The 26,031-nt window shown below is 49.0% G+C and overlaps 2 protein-coding genes across 3 annotated transcripts in view; one reads left to right on the forward strand and one right to left on the reverse strand.

Moving 5' to 3' along the window:
* Positions 1 to 1,333, reverse strand: part of LOC138286966 (uncharacterized) — a 99,296-nt gene extending 97,963 nt beyond the window's left edge. The window contains exon 1 of the mRNA XM_069227334.1: positions 1,116 to 1,333. Within this exon, the coding sequence (XP_069083435.1) occupies positions 1,116 to 1,333 (218 nt within the window). The remainder of the gene's footprint in view (positions 1 to 1,115) is intronic.
* Positions 1,334 to 1,346: 13 nt separating this feature from the next.
* Positions 1,347 to 26,031, forward strand: part of LOC138287342 (zinc finger protein 436-like) — a 56,357-nt gene continuing 31,672 nt past the window's right edge. Inside the window, exons 1-2 of one of the 2 annotated variants that reach the window (XM_069227700.1) lie at positions 1,347 to 1,417; positions 9,074 to 9,156. The gene's annotated coding sequence lies outside the window, so the exon portion shown is untranslated. Of the gene's footprint in view, positions 1,667 to 9,073; positions 9,157 to 26,031 lie in introns of both variants that reach the window. The other variant, XM_069227699.1, reaches the window with a different exon arrangement.

A 26,031-nucleotide genomic window follows, 5' to 3' on the forward strand; every position in this document is an offset into this window, starting at 1 on the left:
GTATTCTCATTTTCATTAATGGGTGATTGTGTCTCTTAAATGTTTTGGTAAATGCAGAGTCCTGTAGCCAGGAGGGTAGTATCTTGTAGGTGTATTTGGGAGTGTGGATTCTTCTCTCCTGTATGTGTAATTCTAGAGGGTTATGGTCTGACAGCATCTTGCTTCTGAAGGACACATTGTGTACATAAAGGAGTAACATAGTGGGATCAACAAAGTGGTCCAAGCATCCATAGAGATCATGGGGGAGAGAATAGGAATTCTTCCTCAAAGGAAGGGTTTTCAGTGGCACTGCAGGAAGAGGTTAAGAGGTAGGGAGAGAGTGACAGTGAAGGAAGGGAGTGAGTGAGAGGCGGTGCAAACAATGAGTGAGTGACAGTGCCGGAAGGGAGTGAATGAGAGGCATGCAAACAATGAATGAGAGGCAGTGCAGGGAGTGAGTGACAGTGCCGGAAGGAAGTGAGTGAGAGGCAGTGCAAACAGTAAGTGAGAGGCAGTACAGGGAGTGAGTGACAGCTGGAAAGAATTTAGAGGCAGTGCAAATAGTGAGTGAGAGGGACTGAGTGACAGTGCAGGAAGGGAGTGAGTGAGAGTCAGTGCAAACAGTGAGTGTGAGGGAGGGAGTGGCAGTGCAGGAAGGGAGTGAGAGTTAGTGCAGGGAGTGAGTGACAGTGCAGGAAGTGAGCAACAGGCAATGCAGGGAGTGAGGGACAGTGCAGGAAGGAAGTGAGTTAGTGTCAGTGCAAACAGTGAGTGAGAGGCAGTGCAGGGAGTGAGTCAGTGGGAGGCAGTGCAGGGAGTGAGGGACAGTGCAGGAAGGGAGTGAGAGTGCAAACAGTGAGTGTGAGGCAGTGCAGGGAGTGAGTGGAGGTGCAGGGAGTGAGTGAGTGGCAATGGAATAGTGAGTGAGAGGCAGTGCAGATTGTTTGTTTCGTGTAGGTTTTTGCTTCTTTCTCTTTTAATTAGATGTCTGCCTCTTTTGGGGGGGCCGGCTGCATCACCCCCAGAGCTCCCTTCAGTCTGTCTGGGCCTGAAGCTGTGGAAGGGTTTGGTGTCTCGTGTTTGAGTCTCAGACATAAAACGCATGTAAAATGACAGAATTCCGGGCTCCTTGTTACCTTTTCAGTTTCACACGAGGCCCTGTTAACAAAGACTCCTTTCCCTCCTGCGGCGACTCAGGCAGTATGCGCATATGCGGGAGAATAGTGTCTCCATCCGGTAAATGGGGCAGTCTGCGCACGTGCGAGAAAGTAGTGCCCCCCCCCGTAACTGGGGCAATCTGCGCATGTGCGAGGAAGTAGTATCCTCGCCCCTGTAACTGGGGCAAGCTGCGCATGTGCGGGAGAGTAGTTTCTGTTTACATCCGGTGCCTGTGGGCAGTCTGCGTATGTGCCAAAGAGAAGTGTCCGGCTACATGCGGGTGAGATTTATGTTTTGTCTAGGAGAAGAGCTTTCGGATCAGCGGCGGCAGAGACAGCAGCGTCCTCTCCCTCTTTGTCCAGCCTCCTGCAGAGGAGGAAGGCCCCCTGTCTGTCTGTGCATCATCTTCAGACCCTCACAGAACCCCGCTCAGATCCCAAATCTGCACCTGCACCACCCCCCCCCCCCCCCCCCCTACCCAGCCCCAGGAGGAGAGAGCCTGGACATTTCTGCACAGGTTTCTGCTCAGGTAGGAGATTGTCAGCACCTTCTGCTGTGTTTGTAGAAATAGACTGAATAATCCTGGAAGAAATCTCTGACAGGAGACGGGCTGAGCTGGGCTCTTCTATCCGGGGACCTCTGGGGGGCTTTCCTTCCGGCCCTGGGGGTGTTTGTGGTCATCATTTGTGTTAAAGAAGAGATCTGTGTGCTGCACTGCATCTTACTGCACTGAGGGATCTGTGCATTGCATCTTACTGCACTGTGAGGAATCGAATCTGCACACTGCATCTTACTGCACTGAGGGATATGTGCACTGCATATTACTGCACTGTGAGGGATCTGTGCACACTGCACTGCATCTTACTGCACTTAGGGATCTGTGCATTGCATCTTACTGCACTGTGAGGAATCTGCACTGTACTGCATCTAACTGCACTGTGAGGAATATGTGCACTGCACCTTACTGCACTGAGGAATCTGTGCACTGCATCTTACTGCACTGAGAAACCTGTGCACTGCATCTTACTGCACACTGAAGAAATTTGTGCACTCCACCTTACTGCACTGAGGAACCTGTGCACTGTGTCTTACTGCACTGTGAGGAATCTGTGCAGTGCACTGCATCTTACTGCACTGTGAGGTATCTGTGCAGCATCTCACTACACTTTGAGGAATCGGAACCTATGTACTTCTTATTACTGCGCTGTGAGGAATCTGTGCACTGCACTGCATCTTACTTCGCTGTGAGAAATCTGTGCTGCACTGCACTGCATCCTATTGCACTATGAAAAATCTGTGCATGCTGCAGTGCATCTTAGTGCACTATGAGATATCTGTGCATACTGCTCTACTTTTTCATCCAGGCCCGTGGAGATGTAGAAATGCTTTATCTATCGATCATACTGTGGCCACAGGTGTTCTGGCACTACTAGACCAAGGACAGACTCATGGACTTAAAACAGACAAAGTACAAGCCTACAGGACAGCACATCAGCAGAATATGTACATTGTCAGATTGTTCCTGAAGCAACTCTGACTTTGTAATAGGAAGGGATGAGTTGAGGGGCCAAAGGTAACCCATTCCAAAGGTGATGACCCAGCTCACTGAAGATCCTCCACTTACATCCAGTCCTCTGGAAATGAAGAATATGAGTTACTGTCTGCTAGACAGATCGCAAAAGCCATGTAAGTGTGTGAGGCACTAAGATATCTGACAAGGAGATTGAACTACCTCTGTACTTTGTAAAATGCCCGATGAATAAGACAGAGGATTTCTTTTTTTAAATTTGCTTGGGAAACAGTGAAATGCCATGATGACATTTCTGCAGCTTTAGCATCCGCATTACTGATATATCCTGATTCTGCTGCAGTCTTCTCATCACAGCCTCCAGTAAGCCAAGATTGATAGTCTATTTGGTACAAAAAAAATAATTTTTCCTCTTCCCCTCTCTAAGGAGAATAACTTTTTCGAATTCAAGGATTATATCAGATGACACAGACAAATCTGATGTACAGCTTCTTAACTTGTTACAGCGAAAACCAGTGTAGGACAAAGTTCTGGCTTCCTGTGCTCCACCACTGAAAAGATTAGTTTTATATCTGTTCATCTGTTGCTCATAAACAACAAGGGAGTATCTCAGGGAAGAAAACAGGGCTTGCTGTCTGAAGCAGGCCACATCCATGTGACCCTGGTGTAGGGACAAATCCAATTTCTTCTGTAAATACCTCTTTACAGTGTAGTAAAAAGTAGTGTAGGGCAGAGATTTCCTCTTCTGTTGGCACTCCCTACAATATAAGTAAAACTCAGTGTGATGTGCACAGGTTCCCTCGTTTAGTTAAAAACCCCTCAGAGTGTTAGTAATAAGTGGTGCAGGGTGTAAAGCACACACAGTAAATGCCCCTAATAGTGTAAAAAACAGAAGTCATGTGACATTTGGAAAAACAGGAATGGTTTGTTTAATTAAACATTATGGCCGGGAGAGCAGTTACACAAACTGGGTCTGAGGACTCTCTCTCAATGTACAATCTATCTGAGCAGTGTTTTATACATTTCTTTGGGTACAAAACATTTACAACATCCCTTTCTGGGTAAAAAATGTGTCTAGTTGTCTTGTGACATGCGGTGTTACCAGGTCACGGTGCAGGCAGCGGCGTTGTTGTTGCTGATGCGCTGTCATTGATAGGCCCAAGCCAGAGGTGCGGGACAGTGCTTCGTGACCCTCACAAGTGGTGGCCACGGTTCAGGCAGGGATGCCTGGTGACGACACTGGAGTTGGTGATGCTGGAGTCGGTGGACCGGGGCTGCAATGGTGGACCGGATGGTGCTGCGTGTACCTCACGAACAGTGTCCATAGGCCCCGGTGCAGGCAGCGGCGCCAGTGTCAGCAGGAGCAGCAGTGTCGGGGATGCTGAGGTTTCGGTGTGAGCAACCGATGCCGGAGTGCGGGGCCCACAGGTCACGGTGCGAGCAGCAGCTAAGTGAAGTCATCTGATGACGGAGTCGGTGAGACCAGGGTCGCGGTGCGAAGTGGGACATTGCGGTATCGGCAGGTCATGGTGCAGGCCTGCAGCGTAGTTGGTGGCATCGCAGTGGTTTCTACTCTTGAACAGCACAAAACACACAGGCCCCCATTATGACATAGGCGGTAAATGCCACCTACCGCCATAAAATGACATTAGCCGGAATTCTGCCAGAAGGCTGTCGGAATTCCGGCTACGGTCATGGCAGCGGACAATGGTAAGGTGGCGCTGCTGCCAGCAGCAGTGCCACACCAGTAGACTGCCGCAGACAGTATCATGATCCATGGTACGGCCTGGCGGTGTTCTGCTGGCAGATGCTGCTGCTGGCAGCAGTACCCCGTCCCGTCTCCTGCCGGAGGACCCCCTGCAAGCAGGTAAGTCGGGTGCTCTGACAGGGGAGGAGGCTGGGGGGTGTTGTGTATGTGTGTGGGGGTGTGTGTGTATGTTTCTGTGTGCGTGCATGCGGTTGTGGGACGTGTGGAATGCGCGTGTGCATAAATGGATGTGACTGTGCGTGTATGTTGTGTGAACGCGTGTGTGCATGTATGCAAGCATGCATGGATGAATGTGGGTATGTGTGTGTATGCGTGTGTGTGTCTGTGCGTGTAAGTGTGTGTATGTCGGGCGGTGTCGGAAGGGGGAGGGTGGAGGAGGTCTCTGGGGAGGGGGGCGGGGGAGACCCCTATCAGTGCCAGGAAAGGAATTCCCTGGCACTGATAGTTCCTACCGCCATGGTTTTCGTGGCAGTCAGAAAGCCACGGAAACTATGGCGGTGGGCGGGGTCATATTCCATTCATGCCTAATGACGGCCGCCGGGCGGGAGACTGTAGTCTCCAGTCCGGCGGTCGGTGTGGTAGATTGGCGGTTTGGCTTTTGTCATAGTACTGCCACTATAACACCGCCTGCCGGGGTCATAATGACCCCCACAGTTCCCAGTGCTGCAGGTCGAGGAAACTGAAGTCTTTGTTATCCCTGAGACTTCCAACAGTAGGCAAGCTCTACTCCAAGCCCTTGGAGAACTCTCTCAAGCAGGACACAAAGCAAAGGTAACCCTTTGCACTGTTTTCAGGCAGAAGCAGCAACTGCAGGCCAGTCCAACAAAGCAACACAGCAAAGGTACAGTACTCCTTCTTCAGCTATTCTCCTGGGCAGAGGTTCCTCTTCATTCCAGAAAGTTTCTAAAAGTCTAGGGTTTTGGGTCTACTACTTATACCATTTTCTGCCTTTCAAAGCAAAGTCTCACATATTTGCAAGATCCTTCCTTGTCCAGGCCAGGCTCCAGACACACACAAGGGCATTGTATACTGCATTGTTTGAGGGCAGGTACAGCCCTTTCAGGTGTGAGTGACCACTCTTCCCCTCCCTCTCAGCACAGATGGCTCATCAGGATATGCAGGCTACACCCTAGCTCCCTTTGTGTCCCTGTCTAGAGGAGATGTGTAAACAGCTCAACTGTGAAACTGACCCAGATGGGGAATCCACAAACAGGCAGAGTCACAGAATAGTTTAAGCAAGGAAATGGCTACTTTCTAAAAGTGGAATTTTCAAACTCACATTCTAAAAACCAACTTCACTAAAATAGGTGTTTTTAAATTGTGAGTTCAGAGACCCCAAATTCCAAATTTCTATCTGCCCTCAAAGGGAATCTGCGCTTTACAGTTATTTAAAGGCAGCCCCCATGTTAACCTATGAGGGAGATAGGCCTTGCAACAGTGAATCCCGACTTTGGCAGTATTTCACTGTTAGGACATGTAAAACACACCAGTACATGTCCTACCTTTTAAATACACTGCACCCTGCCCATGGGGCTACCTAGGGCCTAGCCTGGGGGGTGCCTTACATGTACCTAAAGGGAAGGTGTGGGCCTGGCAAGTGGGTACACTTGCCTGGTCAAATTGGCAGTATAAAACTGCACACACAGACACTGCAGTGGCAGGTCTGAGCCAGGTTTACAGGGCTACTAATGTGGGTGGCACAAACAGTGCTGCAGGCCCACTAGTAGGATTTGATTTACAGGCCCTAGGCACCTCTAGTGCACTTTAATAGGGACTTGCTAGTAAATCAGATATGCCAATCAGGAATACACCAATCAACAATATAATTTACACAGAGATCATATGCACTTTAGCACTGATTAGCAGTGGTAAAGTGACCAGAGTCATAAAGCCAACAAAAACTGGTTGGAAAAATTAGGAGGAAGGAGGCTAAACGATTGGGGATGACCTTGCAAAAAGAGCCAGGTGCAACAGTGTTGTGTCCTGTTGGCTGCAACCACTTGTGCTGATTACAGAACTATTTGTCCCATCTTTCTAACATGGACAGTTCTGGAGATGATGGTTTTTGAAGGTGCTGATAGACCTAAATCCTAATTTTAGCTGGACTGGACAAGTTTGTTTTGTCCAAGAGAGAATCCAATCCAAAAACTGCCCGCCACTATAAAAATGTCACTGCAGCTGAAAGCTTTCAATACACAGGCAGAAAAAGTGCATTGTGGTAGACTCTGTAAAGGGCACTGGCTCAGTACTGCCATTAACACCCAATGAGTACCTACAAACTATGAGACTACTTGGGATTGTGTAGTGGAAATGTCCTGTCACATTTTAGTTACAAGCCATTTTCCTACTGTGTATTGTCATTTCCCAGTCTTCGGGCTCCAACCAGACCCATCCACTCTTGCAGCCATCCTGCCCATCACAATCAACACTCAGCCAACAATCACCAAAGGGACTACCAAGGCTGTCTGGCCACCATGGCAACTCAAAAAACCACAATAACAATGCAGTCCATACACTGCAGACCGCACTTATACCCCTGCCCTAACTATGTCTTCACGAAAGGCCTGTACTCCATCTGCTCAGCCCTCATCCTAGTCCTGAATGACTCCGTCAACTCAGCCACTTTTCCAGATGGCTGCAAACACTCCACAGTACCCCCCCACCCTTCCTCAAGAAACTCTCAACTGACTCAGAGACACTCACCAAATGTCGTCTCATCGCGCTGCTAACCTACCCAGCTAAAGTTATGGAAAAGACGATAAACAAACGTCTAGCCACCAGTGACTTGACCCTCTCAACCAGATCCTCATTCTTGATTCAGGCACAAGAGAGGATGCTTCTATCTCCACAACAGACAACATATGACAAAGGAAACACCTCTACTTTTCTGGTACACAAAGAAACTATCTGCTGCACCACCAGTGAAGACAACACCACACTGATCATCCAACACCAAACCAATGGCAAAACTAGCATCATAGGCACCCTCACCTATAGACCCCTCCCCCCCAGACCATGCCCGGCAACTTCAAGGCCATCCCCAATTTTATCGTCCCACATGCCATTGACTCCAAGCACTACATCTTCCTCGGTGACTTCAACTTCTACCTCAGCGACCCCAAAGACGCAAAGTCAGCCAACCTCCTGGAAAGCATGAGCAACATTGGCCTCACCCAACTGGTCACCAACCGCACACACAGCGCAGGACACATGCTTGACCCTATCTTCACTGCCAGCAACAGAGTTAAGTACAGTCATGTCTCCAACCTCACCTGGGCCGACCACAGCGTTTTCCACTTCCCTATCACAGGATCCCCATGCACCAACACCAGCCCCCACAGCTCCTCCTGCCGCAGCAGGAAAAAAGTGATAGAAACCCAGTGGACGGATGCCCTGCCCCTGCCCAAATCCGCAACCAACCTTGAACAGGCCATCCAGAATTTCTCCGCCTGGATCACCAACTGCATCGACAGAGTCGCCCCCATCAAGCCAGCCAAGACTAGCAGATTCACCAAATAAGCCAGTCAGTATACACCAGAGTTCAGGATAATGTAACGCAGCTGCAAACTGCTAGAAGGAATATGGCACACTAGCAGAGATCCCACAGACTGATCCACCTTCAAGACAGTCCTCAACCAATATTAGCAAAGCCTAAAAGATGTGAAAAGAGTAGCCCTGGCAGACCACATTGAAGCAACCTCCAACCACAGCAAGGAATGTTTTAGCATCATCAGAGAGTTATCCTGCCCATCAGCCACCAAAAACTTAATCTCCCCTTCACAGGAACTCTGTGACTCGCTGGTGATGTACTTCCACAACAAGATATTCACCATCTACAGTAACTTTAAACCCTAACCCACTGACCTCTACAACCTCCTCACACCAATCAACGCCACCCTCAACCACTCCTCACTTTATGAGAACAGCTCAACAAACAGATTCCTGCAGGTGACAGGTCAGGCACTTCTCTCACTGGCAGTAGCCTCTTGTCTCTAAACGCTTTTTGTGTTGTATGTGCCACTTCATTATTGTGGTTTTTAACTTTTTAGCTCTCCATGCTCAGTGGCTCAATTATCTTTTCATGTGGCCATTGGGATCCAGAGGTCAACTGCTTGAAACACACACTGGTTTCCTGATCATTCCCAGAAGTATCAATATTTCAACTCTTGCACCAAATCTCTCAATATCTGGAACGTTTCACTGTTGTCAGTTCTTTACACCAGCTGCTGTAGATTCAAAGTCACTGCAGAAATGCTTTTCCAAACCTAGAAAAGAATACAGAATCAGCAGGACATATTGTGAGAAATGCAACCTGTTAAACTGTTTCCAAAGCCATGTCCAAACATTCATGCTTGAGGTTTATAGCTATTGCTAAAAAATGGCTGCCACAAAGTCTCGAAAGAGGTTTATCCTCTTAAGAAATGTCTAGTTCCTCACACGATTTCCTCCCTGTTGCTCGTGGTTTACCACACAAGTCTGTACGTTACTGCATGTGCCGCCTGAAAGCAATCCAGCTGTTCCTCTTCTTGTGCTGAGGTGTTTTACTTGTTTTAATTTAATGACCAAACATGAAGTATGATCTGTTAGTCAAAGTATGGGTATATCTATACCTGGATAAAGTGATCATGTTTCTTTTTTAGCTGCAGACCACCTGCGCAGTCATATGCCAAAGGTTCGATCAGTAAATTTTCAGAGCTGCCAAACTCTGCACGTCTTTCATCTGGTAAGTCATATTAGTATATCAATGGGAATGACTCTTAATATCAAGGGAAAGAGAGGATTATGTTGGTCCATCAAACTTCCTCCTAAGTCATAAGTGTACATAACAAAGTGTGGTGTTTTGAAGAAACCTTAGTTTGTAGGGCTACAATCATCCTTATAGTGATTTATCTCATTAGGTCCAGGGATTATCCTTATCAAATGCTCAGACCCTCCCCCACCGCAGAGAGATGCTTCTTCATAGGTTCGTGCTCCACGTTGTTTGTGGTGTGCAGTGTTCAATGGGATCCACAGGAGTATTTTTTTTAGAGATCTTTTTTATTTTTTATGTGCATGGTCGAAAGAACAATTCTTCCAACTCCTTGGGAAGTGTTTGAAGTAAACATTTTTAGATTATGTGATTTATAGCAAAAATTGCCTAAAAGTAACATGTAGACTATTTTATTGTTAGTTGGTTGTATCAGTAGTAAGATTAAAAAAGAAAAAGGATTGTGGACTAGCATGACTTAGTCAAACATAATTAATTAGTGGTCTGTGCATCCTGACAAGGATAATCCCCGATCCTTATGAAGTAAACCATTACAGTGATAATTGTGTGAACCACTCATAATACACCCTACTGATCGCTCTCCTAGGAAGACTGCTCCTCACTGCTCCCTCTTCTAACCCTGTTCCCAGCTCTCTTTGTGTAGATACATATATGTATACTGAGGCCTGACCCAGGTAGTGGGAAACAAGGTATTGTAATTCCCTAGTATGTTGGCCTTGTGAGACATTTTGTTTAGTTACAGGGGGCTTGGAGCTCATCCATTGTGAGCTATTGGTTAGCTTAGTCGTCATTCTTTTTTCCTTGTTTTTCTTCATTCTGCACATGCCGTGTCACTTCTTCTTCATATGTTGGCCCCTCCCCTGGAGCATGACTCAAGTACTATTTCCTTACCCACTGTGTATCCTTCTGTTGCTCGCTTTCAGAATTCATAGGTTATTTCCTTATCTTCTAAATGTTGCTTGCCTTATCACTCCTGTGTTGTATTGCTTTCCTCGTCCACGCTCCCTCCTGTATTGTGATGCTTGCCCCTTCCCACAATATTCTGTTGCTTGTTCTGTCCTCCCACGCCACCTTCTACGTTGTTGTAGCTTGCCCATTCAGTTGCTTGCTCCTTTGTTTTTGCTTGACCCCTCATTGTTGCTTGCCCCTTTGTTTGTTTGCCCTGGCTCTTCTGCTCCCCTCCTATGCTGAGTTGCTTGTTCTGTCCCCCCACCATCCTCCCTCATTTTGTTGCTTGCCTCGTTTTCTTCCTGGCCCCTTTCCACCCCACCCACTTTGTGGTTGTTTGGCCTATTTCCCTGCCCTCCTGCATTGTGTTGCTTTCCCAATCCCCCTGCTCCCTCCTGTGTTGTCCCCTCTCCTGTGTTATGTTATTTGCCCAGCCCCTCCTGCCAGGATAAAAATCACTATGATGTGTCACAGCACTACTTTTCTAACTCTTAGCTATGCTGTGCTGCTGTACAACATAGCTAAGACATTGACAAAGCCAATAGGTCACACATAAGCAAGACCTACTGGCTTTGGTAATGCTTGTTGAAGATAAATGCTAAAGCCTGATACCTCACTAAAGCGATTAATTTCTTTTGTAATCTCTGGAAGAGACTTTGTTGGGTTGCTCAAGAACACCAAGACGTTGTTGGTTTGTAGAGGAAGTTGGTGGTTATTCCTGATGATTTTTGTTCCTGCAAAGTTAGTGTGGCACCTCACACTCTGCCGTTGGCTCTATATACAGATTGAAAAAGAGAGAAAGGGCCGCCCTGTCTAATGCCCCAAGCACGTTTAGTGGTGGTGACATGCCCCCGTCTATGCTCCCTCTTCTGTGTGGATTGCTATAGCTCTTCAATATCCATCAACAAAGATTGGACCACATTCAGGCAAGTTTCTCTCATGTGATAGTATGTTTGTGGATATCTTATCATCCAAATTCAGGGAGATTGACCTGTACAAAGAGTACTTGCGTGATCTTACCCAAGTTTGGGTTAATAGTTTATTTCTTCTTGTTCCTTCTACATTGTCTATGAGGTGCAATGTCTTTTTATTATTGTCATAGCAATGCAAGCCCTATAATAGGTGCTCTGGCCCATCCTGCTGAAATAAAATCCTTTGATCAAGTCAAGACAGACTGCTTTGGAAGAAAACAGTCACTATCAGTACACTTGGATTAGATACGTGGATGTGGCCCAGAGTAATTGGCAGTGGTTGAGATTAATTCAAGGATTCAGCCCATCACTTTTTTGTTTACTTCAATGCAACGATATAAGTATGCGGAGTATGCCCGTGCATGGGCCACTGTGCCACTGGAGCCAGGCTACACCAGACTAAATAGCCCCAACGATGCCCATACTGGTCTTTGGTTGCTTGTGTTCTTGTTCAGGGAGGAACTGGGTCATGAGTTTGGCTGGACTGTTCCTATGGGAGCAGGAGCAAGACTGATTTGTGTAGGCTGGGTCCAATCTGAGATGGCATGGTGTCAAACACATAATAGACTGGGATGCATCCATGAGTGATTACCAAGGCCTGAGATTAATTCAAACATTCCACCTGTCACATTTCCAGTCATCGATGTAAACAACTAGGGACGTGAATACACTTGGTAAATTCTGTATTACTGGCCACGAAACAGACTATCCTCACCATCACAATTCCTTGTTCCCTCCAGAAGAGACAGGTCTAACAGACCAGGCAGATTTTGGGTATGGAAGAGGTCTTCTCGGTGCTACACAGATATGATCAGAAGCTTGCGATAACCTGGGGCCTGGTATAACAATAAAGACTAGAGAGCAATGATGTGCATCAGATCTCTTAGAGACCTGCAGATAGTTACAGTGTGACTGGAGCCCAGACCTAAGGAATGATACATAAAGGCAGAGTATCTGACAGAGAGAATGTCAGACTGCACCAGTCAAGGGGGGGGCGGGGATAATTTTTGTTTAAATGTTGTTATAGTGGTAATTGTTTTGAAGTGTAATAGAAAATAATTGAAATGTAACATTGGGGCTGTAGGGTGATAAAGTGTTCTGTATAACTATATGGAGCAGCTATCCGGGCCTGGTGCTGTATTTATTTTGAGCTTGGCCATAGTTGCTATGATGTCCTCTGTTCTTATGGAGCGGTCAGGCTCATCTGCATGTGATGTCATGCGTTTGGTTAAATTAGTTGATCTTCGACATTTGCATATATGTTCCAGGGCCTTGGTCTCGGCTGTACACAGCATATGATAGTTCGTAAGTGCATTTCAGATGCCCGACCCGCCTGTTCATTTGGGTCCTTGACCATCTTTGATTACCATGATCTATTTTGTTGTCTCCTTTTCTCATCTCCTTCATCCTAGATTTGCAAGATAAAAATCATGCTTTTTTTTTTTTAACTCTTTTTTTATTAAAGTACACAAATGCTCAGTACACTTAACAATATCATTATGTGAGTATGAATTAGCATATAGAGGCGAAAAGGTACAGTGTTTCAATGAGACATATCAGCAAGAGAGCATATCAACTATTCAACATTCAGTACAATATCGATCGTGCATCTGTCAGAATCCAGTTTGCCAATGCCCCGTTTTAATCTATGTCTTTTCCCCATGTTGTGTGCCAGTTCATAGGTCTCTATAATTGTGCCATTGGTACCAGATTTTATCATATTTCTTGGGGTTGCCCCTGCCTTTACAAATCTCCTGTTTGGCTAGTTGCCACCAGTCTATGTTGTGTTTCCAGTCGTGGAACATCAGGGGCCACTTGCTCCCCATGTTTTGACTATTTCCCTTTTGGCCACCCATGCCGCTACTCTCAACCAATTTTGTTGGGGTCGGGCCAGTTTCCTCCCCCGTTATATTTAGGATAAGCCAACTAGCTTCTAGTGGCACCACTAAGCCCATTACTTGGGTCATCACTGTTATTACATGGGACCAGAAACGTTGAATTATTGGGCAACTCCAAAGTGTGTGAAAGGAAGTTCCCATTAGGCCACAACCCCTGTTGCAAAGATTAGAGTCACTACGGCCCATGCAATGCAAGAGGGATTTGAAGTAGTAAGAGCTATGCAAAAGTCTAAGTTATATAAGGCAGAACCTGGCTCGGATTGCCACCTCTCTGGAGCTCTGCAGGGCTTCCGGCCAGTGATCGTCGTTTATGAGGCCTTTGTCTCCTTCCCAGGCCTCTCGGAGTGAGAGCCAGGGATCCTGGGTATTATTCAGTATCTTTTTATAGATCATTGACACTGCCTTGGCTGGGAATGGCTCTAGTAGCAATCAGTCCTCCAAAGGGGACGATTCTGGAAGTGATTTCCCCTCCTGTATGTGTTGTTTTGAGTGCATGCCCTAACTGTAGATATCTCTCTGAGTCTGCCATGGAGAACTCAGAACGAAGCTCTTCAAACAACAGAAGCCTCCCATTCCTCCACACATCACCCAAGTGCTCTATACCAATGAGTCCCCATGTATTGAAACCCACCAGTTTACTTAACTCGCACAATTGGTTGCTAGTCCAGAGTGGGGTTACGTTTGTCAGTTTGCCCTCCCAACCCAAGAATTTTGTTGCCTCTCTCCATGCTCGGACTGTGGCTAATGTATGTATTCATTGAACATCCCTATGATGCAGAACCAAGACTACAGCTGCATAACATTTTCTTCCACATTGTAGGATCTATTTTGACAGTCATAAATGCTAGAATAGAAGAGCAAGCAAACTCATTGTCAAACCAGTTGGTAAATTATAATCCAGCAGAAAAACAGTTAAGGACCTTATTTGATAAGGTTTCGAAGAGTTGCCTGACTTACTCCAGCTTCTGCTTGATTGTCAAACTCTAAGCAATAGTGTTTTGTGAAGGTGTCGATAGATTTCCATGCTGCAACTCTACAGATTTCCGCAGTAGAAACATTTCTTATTCGTGAAGTAGTACCTGCTTTTTCTCTTCTATAATGAGCTCTGGGTTTGCTTGGTAATAGTTGGTTTGTTGGAACGGTGGTAGGATAATGACATGCATGCCACTAGATATAGGGTGTTTAGAAGTAGCTATTCCTTCTCTTATGTGACCATAGTTTATAAAGAGTTTTTTTTTTCTGATGTTCTTGGTTTTATCTGACAAAAAACAATCTTCCTTCTGATAAATAACGAATAAAGAGCCCTCTCTGCCGGTGTAGGGGGTGGAGAAAAGAAGGTTGATAAGATAATGGTCTGATTGATGTGAAATCCTGAGACAACTTTAGTCAGGAATGAAGGATGCATTCTTAAAACCACACTGTTAGATTAGAAAACTATGAATGTTTTATTGAAGATAAAGCATGGAACTCCATGACTCCTCTAGGAGAAGGGACAACAATTCAAAAGGCAGTTTTTCATGTATATTTTGGAACGTAGAAGCCATTAATTCTGACAGTACCAGATTTAGCTCCCAAGTTGGAGATTCATTTTTAACAGGAGGGAAAACGTTTTTAAGCCTCTCTAGAAAATCTTTTATGATAGATATTTTAAACAAGGAAATTTGTTGTGGTTTTCTGTATGCGGTTACAGCAGCAAGATGCACTTTTATGGAAGAGATTTGTAACTTGGGTTTTGGTTGATGAAGCAAAACTTTGGCCCTCATTATGAACACGGCAGTTTACACCACCGTGTTCATGCTGGTGGTCTTTCAAGTGACCGCCAGCTCCCCCTGAATCCGCCGGCCGTATAATGAACATTCCTGTGGGCCGGCGGGCGGAAACATTGTTTCCGCCCGCCGACCCAGAGGAATGCCTGGCCGGGACATTGCTGGCGGCTCCACATGGAGCTGCCGTCAATGCCTCTGTGCAGTGGGTGCAGCTGCACTCGTTGCGCAGATCACTGCCCATAAATCGGGCAGTGACCAGCGCGATGGGGCACTGCACAGGGGCCCCTGGACTGCCCATGCCAAATGCATGGGCAGTGCAGGGGCCCCCAGGGGTGCCCCGGTGCACCCCTTCCGCCAGCCTTTCCCTGGCGGGGAAACCCATCAGGGAAAGGCTGGAGGCAGGGATCATTATCCGAGGGGCAGCAGCGCTGCCCTGTCAGATAATGATGCCGTCCACCGCCAGGCTGCCTGATGGAGGCAGTCTGGCGGTGGGTGAAGGCCGCCTATGGCGGCCCTCCATGGCTTCATTATGTGGCGGTGTGGGCCGCCATGCCGGCTGACGGGATTTCCCACCACTGCCTGCATGGCGGCCCACACCACCACGTTCATAATGAGGGCCTTTGTCTTGACATGAAATGGGGTTATGTCCTATAGTGTGGCACCCTAAGCAAAATCCCCTTCTGAACTCCTGAAGAGAGAGTGAGGTCCCTAGATGAAGGGGGTCAGGGGTGTGTGATAGCCAGGCCGAACACAAAGCAAACAAAATCCATTTACATGTTATGTGGAGTATTGTAGAGGGCAGATGGCTATTGGGGTCCAATTTGAAATGCTTGTTCAACATGGGAAAGGGAGAAAAAAAGACTGATTGCTCTAAAATATGATACAGTTAGAGTCATTCATGATATTATAAAATGGACAAAATAATGATTACAATGTACAAGTTAATGAGAAATGTATGTTGATTTGTAATAAAATAAAAATGTATTTGACTTGATGGTAATTGGCTGGTGATTACATAGAAAGAGATTTTAAACAAGACGTCTTGATGGCATGGCCGCTGTCTTCAGAATCCCTGCCTTGTATTCACTGGTTTCTCCCTCCTTTACCTCTGTTTTTCTGAGGGCTTTCTGCTGCTTTCTCCTGCTTTCTGCCTAATTTTCACTGCTTTCTCCCTCCTTTCCCTCCATTTTTCTGAGTGTTTCCCACAGCTTTCTGCCTCGTTTTCACTGCTTTATCCTTTCTTTCCCTCGGTTTTTGAGTGCTTTCTCCTGTTTGTTGCATCATTTTCACTGCTTTCTCCCTCCTTTCCCCCGTTTTCTGAGTGCTTTCTCCTGCTTTCTGCCTTATTTTGTGCTGCCTTCTACCTCCTTCACCCTCGTTTTTCTGCTTTTTGCCTCGTTTTCACTACTATCTCTCTCCTCCCCTCCTGCTTTCTCCTGCTTTTTGCCTCCTTTCTTTCTCTGTTCATTTCTTTATTTATCCGCCGCTACCGCCTGTCACCTGTTTTCCCAACTCCTGCTAGCCCTGCACACAGCCTCCCAGCATCCCTCCCTGCTCCCAGGACCTACTTAGTGGATGCTGCAGCGGGTGTGCCACTGGCGGACCAAAGGTAAGCCCATCAGCGCTTGTCCACGCCTGGACCTCACCCATCCCCAGGACCCCTGGCTCTTCCACCCCACAAGATGCACCGTCGCTGACCTCCGAGCCCTGGACCCCAGACGCACCAACATCCACTGCTATTGCTCATCCCTGCGTACCACCAGAGTACCGTTCTCCTGCCTATGCTGTCGCCTCACCTTCAGCACCGAAGCAACCAATGCGCTCGACACATCGACCAAAACCATCATAACACAATTCCAGGGCATCCTACTCCATGCACGTTCACTCGCTAAACACACCTCCGAAGTCTGGGACGCAATCTCCTCCCTCACCCCAGACATCATCTTCCTCACAGAACCCTGGCTCAACCCCGCCTCTGCACCAGACATTTCCACCGCCATTCCTGAAGGTTACAGGATAACTCACCAGGATCGAACCAACAAGCACAGAGGCAGAATCACCATAATCTACGACACCGTCCACTGCACAACATCCTCTGGCATCCTGACACCGGTAATGGAACACTTCAACTTTCAACTCCACACAAATGGAAAAAGAACCATCAGAGGCACCCTTGCCTACAGACCACCAGGGCCATGCCCCAGCTTCTGCAGCTCTATCCTGGAACTCATTTTCCCGAACACTACATATCCCTAGAGGACCTCAACTTACACCTCAACAACCTCAGCAAGGCTAAGTCCACCAACCTACTGTAAAGCTTGAGCAACCTCAAGCAGCTTGTCACTGATCCTAGCTATATCTCAGAACACACCCTTGACCCCACTTTTACCTCTAGGGGTCAGTCGGGTGTATGCACACCACTCACCCGATCCGACCACCTCAGCATACACTTCACCATCTCCAGACACACATAGATCCATGCGAAGAAACTGGAAAAAGGTATCAGAAGGCCAGTGGAATGATATTCTCTGCTCCCACCTCCCAACTCTACACGCGGCCCTGAAAAAGCAGCAAAGGCTAGGTCTTTGGGAAAAACAAGAGGAGTCACTGGACCCTCTAGAATGCCAACCATACAAAGAAAGTCCCCAGATGGACTAGTGCGAGGAACTGGGTGAAGCCAGTGGACTGGATACTTGTCCAAATACTGGTATGGTTTCTCCCCCTACTGTGACTACTGAGGAGGAAGCGTCCTATGCTATGGTGGTGTGGAGGGCGGCTGAGGTCCTCGACATTCAGCTCCCCTCGGTGGCAGTCAAGACTTACATCTTGATGGAGGTGCTGTAACCACAAGTCTCCTCCTCAGAACTCTTACTCCTGTTCGACTAAGCCTTCAGCAAATTCCTTCTGGAAACCTGACCCAAACCCAGCACTGGGGCTCCTGTGAATAGGATGATTGCCCGCTTCAGGGGACCCAAATTTACTCAGCCATCACCTTACCCCAGAGAGCTTGGTGATCCAAACTTTCACATCTCAGGGTGCATTCCTTACTGCTGCCCTGGACAGGGAATCCAAGAGGTTGGACACCTTGAGAAAGAAAATGTTTTCTTCCACCAACGTGGCATCGCTGTCTATGAACACTGCATGCCTATTGGGCTGCTACTCCCACATGATGTGGGACACTGTTGCACAAGTGCTGCCACAGGTCCTGGAAGAGGCACAGGCTATCCTCTCCCAAGCAGTTACTGATGGGAGAGAAGCAGCAAAGTTCACAATTCATTGTAGACTGGACACAACTGAATCCCTGAGCAGAGCGGTTTCATCTACGGTGTCCCTAAGGTGCCACGCCTGGCTGAGAATGACTGCCTTCTTGGGGGATGTCCAAGCTTCCCTTATGGACAACCACTTCGATGGAACCCGTAACTTTGGAGACAAAGTAGACTCGGTACTGGAGTGCTTTAAAGACTTGCAGGTTATGGTAAAGTGCTTGAGCCCCTCACCTCCCACACGTCACCACCAGTCTGCTTTTTCTCCTTTCGTGGCTACAGAAGGGGCTTCTAACCACACCAATACTCTCCCAGCCACCGAGCTGTGCATGCTTCCTAGCCTCTGCGTGGACGAAGGCGCAGTGCCCACAGACTTTGTTGGTCTGGTAGCTAGTGGTCTGGTCCATCCACCACCGCCCCAGAACCTGCAGCCTCCAAACCTTCCTAATCTTGCCCCTTTACCATCATGGGCACTCAGTTGGTGGCAGAATTCGCCATCACCTGCCCTTCTGGCAGTCCATAACATTGGACATGTGGGTTTTTCAGATTGTCTGAAGAGGCTACTCCCTCCCCTCCGAGACTACTGTTCCCTACATCACAACCATCTGATGAAGGATCATTTGTCCCTGCTCTGCGAGGAAGTCCCAGCTCTCCTGGCCAAGGGAGCCATAGAGAGGGTTGCAGAGGCGGAAGTAGGCTAGGGTTGCTATTCCCTCTACTTTCTGATCCCCAAAAAGGACAAAGTCCTTTGTCTATTCTAGATCTCCGAGCCCTCAGCTATTTCCTCAAGCAGGAGACGTTCAAGATGCTCACATTGACTCAGGTTTTGCCTGCCCTGGACCCAGGAGACCGGAAGGTAGCATTTGTCTTGCAGGATGCATGTTTCCACATTCCCATCCTGTCTGCCTATTGGCGCTATCTGCGGTTTAAGATAGGCCACAAGCACTTTCAGTTCATGATGCCCCCTTTTGGCCTTACCAGCATCCCTCGGATGTTCACCAAGTTGGTGGCCGTGGTTGCAGCTCATCTGCACAAATAAGTGGTGCCAGTCTTCCCCTATCTCAACAACTGGCTGCTGGAGGCAAGCTTGCCCTAGGCTGTTGTCTCCCACCTCAAGACTCCGGCAAACCCCATGCACTTGCTGGGGTTCATTATCAACATGCCAAATTTACACCTGATTCCCTCTCAGATGCTCCCTTTCATCTGAGCTGTTCTGGACACCGTGCAGTTTTGGTGCTTATCCTCTCGAGCAGCGAGTCCTGGATATTCAGCCTTTGATACCAATGTTTCAGCCTCTGTCCTGGGTTTCGTGGAGACTGACTGTGAGGCTGCTGGGCCTCATGGACTCCTGCATCCTGCTCGTGACTCATGCCAGATGGTATATGCAGTCTCTGCAGTAGGATCTAAAGTTCCAGTTGGCACTGCATTAGAGGAATCACTCACAGTTGTGACAGATCTGTCACTTCTGAAATGGGGTGGCCATCTGGGAGAAGTGGAGATCAGAGGACTTCGGTCTCCGGCGGAATCCAGACACCTCATAAACATGCTGGCGCTCCGTTTGATCCAAATGGCATTGAGAGCCTTTCTACCTTCCATAAAGGGAAGGCTAGTGCAGGTGTTCACAAACAACACCACTGCCACATGGTACTATGACAAACAGGGCATGGAAGGAATGCAGAACAAATCTAACATTCATCCCCAGTCACAGAACTGGGTTTAATCAATCATTTTTTTTGCTCACCATGCCATTCCAGTTTGGACCCAGCTATATACAAATCAGTCTTGACCCTGTACCCCATGGGAACAGTCCAGCCCGAACTGCCAGACCAGGTCCTCCCTGGACCAGAAAAAAACAGCTCCTGATGGTGCAGGGAGAGGGACCTGCTGCTGGCTCAATTGCAGTCAAGCAGCCACCACTATATCATTTGCAGTCTCCTCTGAAAACTGGATGGGATGCAACAGGTTTCCTTGGTGCTGAGCCCACTAAGACTTCACATTCCATTTCAAAGCCTGCATATGCCACCCATTGCAGTAGATAAGCAGCATGCAAGATCAACAGGCCAAGAAGAACAGGAACCGCTTTCAATGAAACGCATGACAGTCTGAAATATCCACATCACAGCCCAAATGTCCCGGACTTTTTGTGACAGAGTGAAGGGCCTAATGTCAGGAAGTTTACCATCGTTTGGAGGAGGTCTCCACTTGTAAGAGTCAATCATCGAGGATTGGGAAAACTGGTATCCCTAACCTCCGAAAATTAGCAATACCTTTACTTTTAAAACATTGCTCTTTCCTAGGATAGTTAAATGTAAGCAGTCTATCCTTTGAGCTGAGACTTAGGCCCTCATTATGAACTTGGCAGTCGGGCACCGCCATGCCGGCGGTGGCGGTATGACCGCCGACGGCATGGTGGTGCTCGACTGCCATATAATGATTCCAGTAGTGAACTGGCTGCAAGAGTATAAGGGGGGGGTCTGTGAGAGTCTGAAGATGAAGATAACTGCACAGGCAGAGGGTCCTTCCTCCTCTGCAGCAGGCTGGACACAAAGGAAGAGGCCGAAAGTGGTGTCAGCATCTGTTTTTTTTACTGACCGGGGCATTAAAATACTGGTCATGCCAGTAAAAACCTGGTCAGGTGGTAACCCTAGCTCCCATATCATAAGACACTCCTTGTCCACACACCATCGACGAATGAGTGCAGAAAGCCTTCGTAGCATTGTCATGAAGAGTTGCCCTTGGTGCCTCAGCAGTGACATCATGTTAGAAATGGGGTTTTTGGTTGGCAGTCAGGTTGCCCTCTGTCCAAGCAATAGCCCTCACTCTAGTCAGGGTAAGTCACACACAATCCAAAATCAGCCTGTGCTCACCCTCCGGTAGCTTGGCACGAGCAGTCAGGCTTAACTTAGAAGGCAATGTGTAAAGCATTTGTGCAATAAATCATACAACACCATAGCATAACACCACAAAAATACACCACACAGTGTTTAGAAAAATATATAATATTTATCTGGGTATCTTCAGGTCAAAACGATCAAAGTTGCAATACGAATTTGTAAAGATATCACTGAAAAGTGATAGAGAGTGTCTTAGGTCTTTAGAAAGTAAACAAAGTCTCTTTCAAACACAAAGTACCTGGTTTCTGGTGGAAAATCTCCTCAGAGGGCCACAGAGGAAGAGGTGCGTGGAAAAAGTGTGTGTGCGTCGATTTCTCCCCAGCACACACGGACTTGCGTCGTTATTTTCCACGTGGGGAAGTCGGGCGTCGTTTTCCGGCACGCGGACAGTCTCTTTCTGTGGGTCGCGGGGATTACCAGATGTCCTGGGTCTGTGCGTGGATTTTCCTGCTTGTTTTCCGGCTGCGGGGCTGTGCGTTGAAGTTTTGATCTCACGGCAGGCGTCGTGTCGATTTCTCCTGCGGAGTCGGGCGGCGTTATCCTTGCGAGGCCGTGCGTCAAAGTTTTGATCTCACGGCAGGCGTCGCGTCGATTTCTCCTGCGGAGTCGGGCGGCGTTGTCCTTGCGAGGCCGTGCGTCAAAGTTTCGGTCGTCCCGAAGGCGTTGCGTTGATCAGCGTCGGTGTGCGGCGTTTTTCTTGCCGCAGAACAAGCTGTGCGTCGAAAAGTTCGGCGCACGGAGCGTCCAGGAGGAAGAGTGAAGTCTTTTTGGTCCTGAGACTTCAGGGAACAGGAGGCAAGCTCTATCCAAGCCCTTGGAGAGCACTTTTACAGCCAGGCAAGAGTTCAGCAAGGCAGCAGGCCAACAGCAAGGCAGCAGTCCTCTGTAGAAAAGCAGACAGGTGAGTCCTTTGAGCAGCCAGGCAGTTCTTCTTGGCAGGATGTAGTTTCTGGTTCAGGTTTCTTCTCCAGCAAGTGTCTGATGAGGTAGGGCAGAGGCCCTGTTTTATACTAAGTTGTGCCTTTGAAGTGGGGGTAACTTCAAAGAGTCTCTAAGAAATGCACCAAGCCCCCTTTCAGTTCAATCCTGTCTGCCAGAGTCCCAGTAGGGGGTGTGGCAGTCCTTTGTGTGAGGGCAGGCCCTCCACCCTCCCAGCCCAGGAAGACCCATTCAAAATGCAGATGTATGCAAGTGAGGCTGAGTACCCTGTGTTTGGGGTGTGTCTGAGTGAATGCACAAGGAGCTGTCAACTAAACCTAGCCAGACGTGGATTGAAGGGCACAACAAGATTTTAGTGCAAAGAAATGCTCACTTTCTAAAAGTGGCATTTCTAGAATAGTAATATTAAATCCGACTTCACCAGTCAGCAGGATTTTGTATTACCATTCTGGCCATACTAAATATGACCTTCCTGCTCCTTTCAGATCAGCAGCTGCCACTTCAACAGTGTATGAGGGCAGCCCCAATGTTAGCCTATGAAAGGAGCAGGCCTCACAGTAGTGTAAAAACGAATTTAGGAGTTTTACACTACCAGGACATATAACTACACAGGTACATGTCCTGCCTTTTAATTAAACAGCACCCTGCTCTAGGGGTTACCTAGGGCACACATTAGGGGTGACTTATGTATAGAAAAAGGGGAGTTCTAGGCTTGGCAAGTACCTTTAAATGCCAAGTCGAGGTGGCAGTGAAACTGCACACACAGGCCTTGCAATGGCAGGCCTGAGACAAGGTTAAGGGGCTACTGAGGTGGGTGGCACAACCAGTGCTGCAGGCCCGCTAGTAGCATTTAATCTACCTGCCCTAGGCACATGTAGTGCACTCTACCAGGGACTTACAAGTAAATTAAATAGTCAATCATGGATAAACCAATCAGTAGTACAATTTACACAGAGAGCATATGCACTTTAGCACTGGTTAGCAGTGGTAAAGTGCCCAGAGGTCAAAAGCCAACAACAACAGGTCAGAAAAAATAGGAGGAAGGAGGCAAAAAGTTTGGGGATGTCCCCGTCAAAAAGCCAGGTCCAACATGACCCCCTACCAGCCTAAAGCCAGGGGAGAACAATCACTATCCTGATGTACTTCCCTGTTTGAGGCGACAGAACAAGGACCCAGGCCCACAACAGCAGGGGCATGCTCCAGTTCTTCGCCTTCCTGACTCCAATTGGATCACTCTGTCCATACTCTCAGGGCCCACTAAGCCAACCCATGGGGAACCTTTCTCCTTACCTGCGGATCCCATCTGTGCAGCACCTAACCTTACTTTGCTCACAGATGTATCCCAGGAGCAGGATAGTACCACCATGACCAACACAGTGGTGTTGCCCACTCTACCCCCGGGGTGTGACACTTGTCCCCTCCCCAGGGATAACTCTGGACAGCAAGCCACAGTGATTACTGACAGCTGTCAGGGATGAGAGCCAGGCCCCAGGCCTCTCAAAGCTCTCCAACCACTGTGGCTGTGGAGAGTGGGGGGCGGTAGCCCCAGGTGCTGGGCACCCTTTAACCACTCTCCCTTCCACCAGGTCAGGGATGACAGCCTGAGCCTGGTCCTCCCCTCGGGGGCTCTGTACCCTCCCTCCTGGAGCGGTACCCCCAGAGTCCAACATGGTCAGGGTGCTTACAGAAGTCGCCCTGTACCATTCCTCCACCAGTGCAGGGCTGTTAACCTGCAACTGGCCCTCCAACCTGGGGCCTGTACCTTCAGGTTGGACTAGGGCCCGGGGTGAGGCTTCCCTCCCCCTGCCCTCCCTTCTGGGGTCCAGCACCCTCCAACTAGGAGTGGCCTCCTCAGAAGACAACATGGTAGGGGCACTGTTATCAGTAGCCCCTCCCTCCAGGTCCGGGGGGACACCCTGAACCTGGTCTTCCAGCCCAGGGTCTGTACCCTCAGACTGGATCACTGCCTGGCAAACCAGGACTTCCTGGGAGGCACACCTACCCCCCACCAGGTCAGAGTTTAACCTCTGCTCCTGACCATTCAACTCAGAGTCACCACCCTGAAGTTGAACAATTGCCTGGCACGCCAGGACTTCCTTGAGGGCACACTGACCCTCCACCAGGTCAGAGTTTAACCTCTGAGCCTGGTTCCCCAACCCAGGGTCACCACCCTGAGGTTGGGCAATTGCCTGGCACGCCAGGACTTTCTGGGGGGCACACCTACCCCCCACCAGGTCAGAGTTTAACCTCTGAGCTTGGTTCCCCAACCCAGGGTCACCACCCTGAGGTTGGGCAATTGCCTGGCACGCCAGGACTTTCTGGGGGGCACACCTACCCCCCACCAGGTCAGAGTTTAACCTCTGAACCTGGTCATCCAACCCAGAGTCAACACCCTGAGGTTGGACAATTGCCTGGCACAGCAGGACTTCTGGGGTGGCACATCTACCCCCCACCAGGTCAGAGTTTAACCTCTGCACCTGACCGTTCAACTCAGAGTCACCACCCTGAAGTTGAAAAATTGCCTGGCGCACCAGGACTTTCTGGGAGGCACACCTACCTCCCACCAGGTCAGAGTTTAATCTCTGAGCCTGGTTCCCCAACCCAGGGTCACCACCCTGAGGTTGGGCAATTGCCTGGCATTCCAGGACTTTCTGGGGGGCACACCTACCCCCCACCAGGTCAGAGTTTAACCTCTGAACCTGGTCATCCAACCCAGAGTCAACACCCTGAGGTTGGACAATTGCCTGGCACAGCAGGACTTCTTAGGAGGCACACCTACCTCCCACCAGGTCAGAGTTTAACCTCTGAACCTGGGTATCCAACCCAGAGTCACCATCCTGAGGTTGGGCAACTGCCTGGCACACCAGGACTTTCTGGGAGGCACGCCTACCTCCCACCAGGTCAGAGGTTAACCTCTGAACCTGGTTCTCCAACCCAGGGTCACCACCCTGAGGTTGAACAATTGCCTGGCACGCCAGGACTTTCTGGGGGGCACACCTACCCCCCACCAGGTCAGAGTTTAACCTCTGAACCCGGTTATCCAACCCAGAGTCAGCACTCTGAGGTTGGACCACTGCCTGGTACACCAGGACATTCTGGGGGGCACACCTACCCCCCAACAGGTCAGAGTTTATCCCCTGAACCTGGTTAGCCAACCCAGAGTCACCACCCTGAGGTTGAACCATTGCCTGGCAGGCCAGGACTTCCAGGGAGGCACACCTACCTCCCACCAGGTCAGAGTTTAACCTCTGAGCCTGGTTCCCCAACCCAGGGTCACCACCCTGAGGTTGGGCAATTGCCTGGCACGCCAGGACTTTCTGGGGGGCACACCTACCCTCCACCAGGTCAGAGTTTAACCTCTGAACCTGGTCATCCAACCCAGAGTCAACACCCTGAGGTTGGACAATTGCCTGGCACAGCAGGACTTCTTGGGAGGCTCATCTACCTCCCACCAGGTCAGAGTTTAACCTCTGAACCTGGGTATCCAACCCAGAGTCACCACCCTGAGGTTGAATCTTTGCCTGGCATGCCAGGACTTCCTGGGGGGCACTCTCACCCCCCACAAGGGACACACCGTCCCCAAGGGCCACACAAGAGTCTGGTTGGCGCAGGTCTCCCGACCTCTGCCCATCCGGCAGAGTCTGGGTTTCCCCCAAACCAGAAACGGTTTCACCTGGGTCATTCCTGGGGGGCTCTGCTCTCAGAGCTGTCCCCTGACTCTCAAGGTCCTCCACTGGGGTCTGCAACCCCCTCTCAACCCTATGTCTGGACTTCTGCACCCCCTCACTAGGAGGGGTACTGCCAGACACCAGAACTGTTGGGATGCTGGCTACAGTCACCCCCCCCCAAGTTCTTCTGACACTGCGGGGCTTCCCTCAAAAGGTGGCCCTACGGTACAGGCTAGGCTTCCCTCCTGGTGTTCCCTCATGGAACCCTCTAGGACCTGGGACCTACCTGGGACACTACAATCCTTTCCCACCACACTCGGTTGGGAACCACCTAGACCACTCCCTTCAGGAGCCCCCCCAAATGCCTCTTCAGACTCTCTGGTACTCACCCAGAAGTCTGCCTCCATTGTAAGTTCCCTGGGGTCAGAGAACTCACACTCCACCTGGTGTTGGCGTAGCTCTGGAAAATAAGGACCAGACATA

This window comes from Pleurodeles waltl, chromosome 4_1, assembly GCF_031143425.1.
Source record: "Pleurodeles waltl isolate 20211129_DDA chromosome 4_1, aPleWal1.hap1.20221129, whole genome shotgun sequence".
Taxonomy (NCBI): domain Eukaryota; kingdom Metazoa; phylum Chordata; class Amphibia; order Caudata; family Salamandridae; genus Pleurodeles; species Pleurodeles waltl.